General features: G+C 36.1%; 2 protein-coding genes across 2 annotated transcripts; one reads left to right on the forward strand and one right to left on the reverse strand.

Moving 5' to 3' along the window:
* Positions 1–442: 442 nt before the first annotated feature.
* Positions 443–3,703, forward strand: LOC144053965 (prolactin-like). Its single transcript, XM_077568931.1, has 4 exons — positions 443–566; positions 1,681–1,782; positions 2,107–2,307; positions 3,494–3,703. The coding sequence occupies exons 1-4, from the start codon at positions 450–452 to the stop codon at positions 3,701–3,703; spliced, it is 630 nt and encodes a 209-aa protein (XP_077425057.1). The 5' UTR covers positions 443–449.
* Positions 3,704–5,205: 1,502 nt separating this feature from the next.
* Positions 5,206–6,324, reverse strand: LOC144053963 (DCN1-like protein 5). The gene is made up of 4 exons (XM_077568928.1): positions 6,300–6,324; positions 5,835–5,943; positions 5,684–5,758; positions 5,206–5,605 (listed from the first exon to the last, which is right to left on the reverse strand). The coding sequence occupies exons 1-4, from the start codon at positions 6,320–6,322 to the stop codon at positions 5,552–5,554; spliced, it is 261 nt and encodes an 86-aa protein (XP_077425054.1). The 5' UTR covers positions 6,323–6,324; the 3' UTR covers positions 5,206–5,551.
* Positions 6,325–7,415: the final 1,091 nt, after the last annotated feature.

The following is a 7,415-nucleotide window of genomic DNA, read 5'->3' on the forward strand; positions in this document are numbered from 1 at the left end:
AAAAGACCTTAGAACAGGGGTGTGTCGACTTTTTATAACCCCTTTATGCATCCTTAATGTCCCATGCAGTCCAGTGCACAAATTGCCAAGGTTTGTCGTCGGTTTTCCGCCCGAGTTGTCTTAACAACACGCACAAATAAGTCACGTGACATACGTCTAACGAGTGTATATAAATTAAAAACCGAGTTGTCTTCACAACACGCACAAATAAGTCACGTGACATACGTTTAACGAGTGTATATAAATTAGTTTGTCTAGTCAGCATCGTCATTGCACCCGAACCAACCCCTTGAGAAGACTTCTGCTGTCAAAACGGGAACCATGACAAAAGGTAGGATTTATAACAAATTACGGGATATGGAGTTGAAAGCGTCCTTTCTTTCCTGTCTGTAGTTTCCTTTGCCGCGGTGACGCTGGCGCAGCTTTTCCTGAGCGTGGCCGGCGCCCCCATGTGTGCCTACGGACAAGCCGGGTGCCCCCTCCCCACCTTGGCTGACCTCTTCGAGCGCGTCATGCAGCAGTCGTCCAGGATGCACGGCATCTCCAGCGACCTGCAATCGCAACCTGTGAGTTAGCTAACCAAAAAGGGTTTTACACATGACATAGACTACTCACCAAAAAAAAGAGGGATGTTCAGATTTTAGATGAATTTTTTGGGTAAAAATGAAATGCACAAGTGAACTTAATTTGAGATTGTCTGAACTTTTGAACGTCCAACTTGCTTTTTCCTAACAACAAGCTAAATGGCAAAATTCCCAGTATAAAGTTCTCTCTCTCTCTCTCTCTCTCTCTCTCTCTCTCTCCCCTATCTATCACTCTCGCTTTTTCTTGAATTTAATTTACTCTGTTTTTGACTCATTCTCTCTCACTCTTTGATTCTGTCAAAATCTCTCTCTCACTCTGTGTGAATGTTGTTGACATCTGTCTTTAATGCACTCTCTATCTCTTTCACTTCTCTCTTTGACTCTCTCCATCTTTTTATTTTACCTATTGTATTTTATTATTTCATTGATTGTTTTTATTTTTATAGTTGCTTTTACTAGATTTTACGTGTATGATAGTGTGCGGATCTTAATGTGCAGCACTTTGGAAACATTTGTTCATAAAATGTTATATATAGACTATATATAGAAATAAAGTGGATTGGATTGGATTGGATCTTTCTCTCTCTTATTCTGTCTTTGACTATCGCTCTCTCTCTCCCTCTCTCCGACTCTCTCCTTCACTCTCTGACTCTGTGTTTGACTCTCTTATTTCTGTCTTTGACTCTCTCTCTCTCTTTCTAATTCTGTCTTTGACTCTCTCTCCATCTCTCTCTCTCCTCTCTCCCTCTCTCTCTCTCTTTGATTGTCTGACTCTCTCTTTCACTCTCTTATTCTGTCTTTGACTCTCTCTCTCTTTCTCTCTCTCTCTCTCCCTGACTGTCTGACTCTGTCCTTCACTCTCTGACTCTGTGTTTGACTCTCTCTTTTGTTCTGTCATTGACTCTCTCTCTCTCTCTGACTTTTATTCTGTCTTTGACACTCTCTCTTTCTCTCTCTCTTTCTAGTTCTGTCTTTGATTTTCTCTCTCTCTCTCTCTGACTCTCTTTTATTCTGTCTTTGACTCTCTGTCTCTCTCTCTCTCTCTCTCTCTCTCTGACTGTCTGACTCTCTTATTCACTCTCTTATTCTTAAACAGGACCACTACTTGTTCCCCAGCCGCAACATGCTCAGAAAGTGGAAATGTCACACACATAACATCCTGACACCGGGCGATAAGCAGAATGCAAAAAGTCTAGATGTAAGTACACAACCTATACACACACAAATGTGCATTATTAGTAGGATTATAAAAATAGATTTTTTTTCATATATGGAAATGAAAGTAAATAAACCTGGAATCTACAAAACATGTTTACCTTTTATTAAGGAATTTGAATACAGTATAAGACTATTTACTTGTAAAACAAGGTTTCTGCAATTTGATGGCCATTTTTAAGCTGTCTTTCATTTTTAAAAATCTAGAAAAAGTGGTACACATGCAGCTCAAACCTTCTTGGACGAACATGCCGAAACAAACTGTTTATATTTATTTTTTGAAGAAGCTTGGCTCCCGTGTGTGCAGAGAGAGCAGCTGACCGAGGTGATCGTGAGGCTGCTGGGGGCCTGGGGGGACCCCTTGTCACAGCTGCACCAGAGCATGCGCCAGGACCAAAACCGGAACAAGAACCGTGAGCGGTTCAGTCACTTCAGCTCCAACAAGGTGCTGGAGATGAGCGATGTGATGCAAGAACTGAGAGACGGAGTCTTAAAAATGGCAGAGAAGGTCAGCATGACAACGGTTTGCTTTGCTTTTGTATTGTATGGCGTTACCTTAGAGGTGTACCTGTTGTTGTTGATCTCTTTAATTAAGAAATAAAAATATTTGTTTGCATGACGTCTTATTTAGAATATAGTGAACCCTACTACCCCAGAGCCCCCCCCCATCGCATAGTCATGTTTTGGCATTTGTATAGATTCCCCTATTCATAGAGGGAACCTAACCTGTGGAAACCTCCACTTGTTGATGGTCATTTTCCCAATACCTTTTTTATTTTTATTTATTTTTTGTTTTCATAAAAGTTATGATTTTTTTTTTTTACAGATTTTCACTGGCTATATCAGGCCAATAAATAAAAGATAGTAGTTAATAATTTGCAAATTACCCCCCCCCCCCAAAAAAATATATATGTATTTAAAACGCTAGAAAAAAAAAAAAAAAATATATATATATATATATATATATATATATATATATATATATATATTGAAAAAGGTAAACCAAAAAAAAAATCAAAATGTCAAAAATAAAAAGCTCAATTAAAAAAATTTATTAGGGAACCCAAATGAAAGTATATTAAAAAAAAATTAAAAAGCTTTAAAAAGTCCCAAAAAAAGAAAAGAAAGAAAAAAAGCCAACTTGGAAAACAAATGTTTTTAGAAAAAAAATGGTAGAAATAAAATACTAAGATAGCTTAAAAAGATCACCAAAACATTTTTTTTTTTTAAATAAAACTTGCATAAAGCTCAATATGATGCTGTTTTAATAAATATATTTATTTTAAATGTCACATAATTCAAAAATTTGATAGTGTTATCTTTGTCAAGGCAGAATTTCATAAAGCTGTGGTATTGGATGTCATTAGATTGTATAGCAGGTGTACATGTCCATAAAAAATACTAAAACACAAAAACTTAATAATTCACAACTTGTTTTCTGGGTTTGGACATGTGACGTTCACAAGCCCTTAGGCACTGTGATGTCATTTTCAGTCGACAGCAAGTGACAAAATGGATTTTACTGCTTAATTCATATTCCATAAATGCCGTGTTTTGACTAGTGGGGGCGCATAGAACATATTGTAAAGAACATTTTTGACTTGACTTCCCTTTTAAGAATTATGACCAAGAGTATCCTGATTAATATAAATAATTTGGGGTCAAATGTTTTGTTTCCCCCCCTTCTTCTTTAGATGAAGCTTCAGGGCGTGCTCAGTAACGCAGTCGTTCCCGTCCAGCCTGAGCGAGCGCTCCATTCGTCCACCTTTGCCTTCTACAAGAGAGGAGGTCTGCGCTCGCTGGACCGCAACGACCTGCTCTACTGCCTCCGTCGAGACTCGGACAAGGTCAAGAATTACCTGCGCATCCTGCAGTGCACCACGCTGCCAGGACTGGACTGTTAGGTCAGGTTATCCCGCTCCTAGTCTCCTTTAGTATAGCTTAGTTGTAACAATGGTTGTTGTTGTTTTTCCAGCAATGTACTAAAAAAGGTTACAAAAAAATTTAATGGAAATCATCATCATAAAATTCATTAGAACTCAAACTTCATGCAATTGAGTGTGTTTTATAAACGCGGTTCGAATTTGGTTGCGATGGGGTAAAATGGCAGGTTTTTCTTTGAAGGACAAAATGAGTCTAAAATGGCCGCTTCAAAGTTCAAACCAAAATGGCAGACTTTGGCATCTTTATGGCTTGGTGAGATATTTTCTTTTTGTGGTTCTACTCACGATAGACTTGCCAACCAAAATTCTTGGTGCCGGGTTCCAGTTCAAATTTTGGAGGATGATAAAGCCCTCAAAGTGGTGAATTTTTCAAGCCTCAACCCACAGAACTACAAAGAGAAGTACAACGTGAGAGCTAAAGTAGGCTGATTTTTCCGCTGGAGTAAATAAATGAAGCGACTCATTTATCTCATCGTGTCTATAACGAAAAGACATGAGTGGAATGACCATGAAAATTGCTCATGATGAATAAGTGCTTGGCCAAAAGTTGACCGACCGTCCTTTAATCCAATATAGAGGGACGGGTGCGGAAGTCAGAGGCACACAATTATGAAAACTATAAAAATATTGTTGTACAAGCTTAACCTATTCATTTCACTTCTGTCATAGTCAAATCACATGACCATCAACATAAACCACAAAGAAATATTTTTATTTTCGTCAACATCAGCTGTTCTGAAATGCTTTATAGTTCAATTAGAATTCCTTCAAAAAATAATATAATAATTAATCATGTTTTTCTTAACAAATGGTACATGTCTTACAAATTCTTCCAGGGTATGTAAACTCAACTCACAACACACTATGTACAATTTCAGAATATATTTTTTCAAATCTTCATTTAATTCCTGGAATTTATTAAGTAAAAATAAAACAGATAAATAAGGAAAAATACTCCACAATATTATTAAAACACTAGTTAAATAATAATAATAATAATAATAATTGAAAATGAGATGGGGTAACCAACCTAAAATGTTTTAATTGATGACAAAATAATGAGTCTAAATAATTTAACCAAGTTAATTTAATTCCTGGAATTGATTAAGTACAAATACAACTGATAAATTAGAAAAAAAATACTCTACAATATTAAGAAAACACTAGTTAAATAATAATAATCATAATAATAGAAAATGCAGATAGGGTAACCAACCTAAAATGTATTAATTGAAGACAAAATAATGAGGCTAAATAATTTAACCTATTTCATTTATTTCCTGGTATTTATTAAGTACAAATAAAACAGATAAACTAGAAAAAAAATACTCCACAATATTATTAAAACACAAGTTTAATAATAATAATAATAATAATAATTGAAAATGAGACAGTTAAATAATATAATATATAATAATAACAATAATAATAGAAAATGCAGATAGGGTAACCAACCTAAAATGTATTAATTGAAGACAAAATAATGCGGCTAAATAATTTAGCCTATGAGGTTATTTTGAAATTATATATGAATTTAAAAAAGGGTGCAGTAGCTTAATATGAAGCATTTCCCCTCAATTCCTGGGATTAATGAAATAAATAAAAATAATGACAACAATTTGAAATAAAATGCTAAATGGACCTTAACTAGCTTGCAAATAATAAATACTAAACAATTGAATATCAAGAAACTACTACAAATTATGATCATTCAGCGCACTTTCTACAAACACAGCGCATCCGCGGGAAGACTCACAAGCTTCGTCTTGGTCGTAGTTTGTCAGGTCCGTGCGGAAGGTTCTGCTAAACTCAAAACACCTTGTACCACTGGTCCTTGTTCACGCCTTTGTTGTATTTGCACTGCTGTTAAACACACACACACATCGACGTCAAGCTCTTTGTTCATGACTAAAAGATACCCTCGGGGGATGCCTGACTGACCTCCACGTTCCGTCCAGAAGCAAAGCTAGCATGCTTTTTGGCCGTGTCCATGTCCAGATTGCTCTGCTCGTCATCCTGATTGTACAACACGGATGAGTCGATGGAGAGCCAGTTGAACAACACCGAGACAAAAAAACGGCCGGCAACTCGCCCTGGTGAAGTCAAAAGAGTATTTGTAGACACTTTTGAAGACGGAGACGTCGTCAAGCTCAGCGCGCAGGGAATCCAGTTTGCTTCGTAAGACCATCGGGGACTCGCACCTGCACACGAAATGCGGAAAATAATGTCAATACAACATGAACTGCTCACAAAATGTTCGGCGAGTTGGGATTTGTGGATGAAAATGCACCAACTGTGATTATTTATCAGTATGGTAACTGTACAGGTAGTGGGCGCCCTCTAGTGGTATACAAAAATCACTGATAATCAACTGCATAATATTACAGAGGCTTTTATTACTCTTGTTGTATTTAACTTTTAAAATGGCAGTGTATATTATTTAGCACCATCACGTGGTGAACTAATAATTAATTCATTTAAAAGAGCACTATTAATTCCCCAAATCGTAATGTAATCGTAAGTCTAGTAATTGCTAATTATATTACATAGGTCGCACCACGCCTTACAGGTGACTGCCATGTTTCACCGCCATCTTTCTGCTACGGATACCCAAAGGAACTTTGCTAACATAGTTAGCCTCTGCCGCTAGTGCGTGAATACAGTATTAGGATCTCTCTGCTTTGCTCTCGCTAGCTTTTGCTAGATTTTCCTGTTAGCTACTTTTGTTAGCCGCTCCAGCTAGCTTGTGCTAGCCTCTCTTGTTAGCTTCCCCAGTGAGTTCTTGCTCACCGCTCACCAGGCAGTTCTCTGAGGCGCGGTAATGCGTTTGTTTCAAAATCGCTATATTCTATTAGTTCACCACTAGATGGCACTCAATAATATATTTAATATTTTAGTACAGCTTGTTTTCAAATGTTTATTTGGGTTCACTTAAACTGAATTATGTAGTACAGTTTTTTTTGTCTCCTATATGTAAGTAAGTCCATTGTTATTATTCAATACTTACAATATTTTACATACTTTTTAGAAATAAATAAACAATTAGACAAATTGGACTGTTTTTTCCCCTTTTAAAGGGTGGAATGTTTTTTTTTAATTTTTTAATTTTGCAGTCCCGTAACGTGTCGAGTATTGTATGGTCCTTATGTTAATATTACAATTTTATATCCATTGTCTTTTACACACAGGGAGTACAAATTGATGTCCAAAGAAGAAGGTGATGACCAAAGAGCCAGCTCTGTGACTGTAGTTCGCCATCTTCCACACAAGATGGCGCTGACGGGTAGGCGATGGAACATGAATTAAAAAAAAATAAAATACTGTACAATGATAAAATTATTAATGTTAATAAGAACAACAATAATAACATTAGGCCCAATAAAATTATGCAGCACTTTTCATGAAAACACTTAATTGATGAGTGTGAGCAATATTCTTGCCCACAAACAAACAGCCAGGTCTAAATGCATGACTTATCCTTCAGACACCATTTCATAGATATCAATTAAAACTACTTTAATTAACTATTTTTAACTATTAACTAAAAATAGTCGCCATATGATTAAAATACAGAATTTCCATCTTTAATTTAAGGTGTTTAACTAAAGATATTTATTTATTTATTTATTCATATATATATAATTAACCATTTTTGGAATTATAGCCATTTCAT

Source organism: Vanacampus margaritifer, chromosome 6, assembly GCF_051991255.1.
Source record: "Vanacampus margaritifer isolate UIUO_Vmar chromosome 6, RoL_Vmar_1.0, whole genome shotgun sequence".
Lineage (NCBI taxonomy): Eukaryota > Metazoa > Chordata > Actinopteri > Syngnathiformes > Syngnathidae > Vanacampus > Vanacampus margaritifer.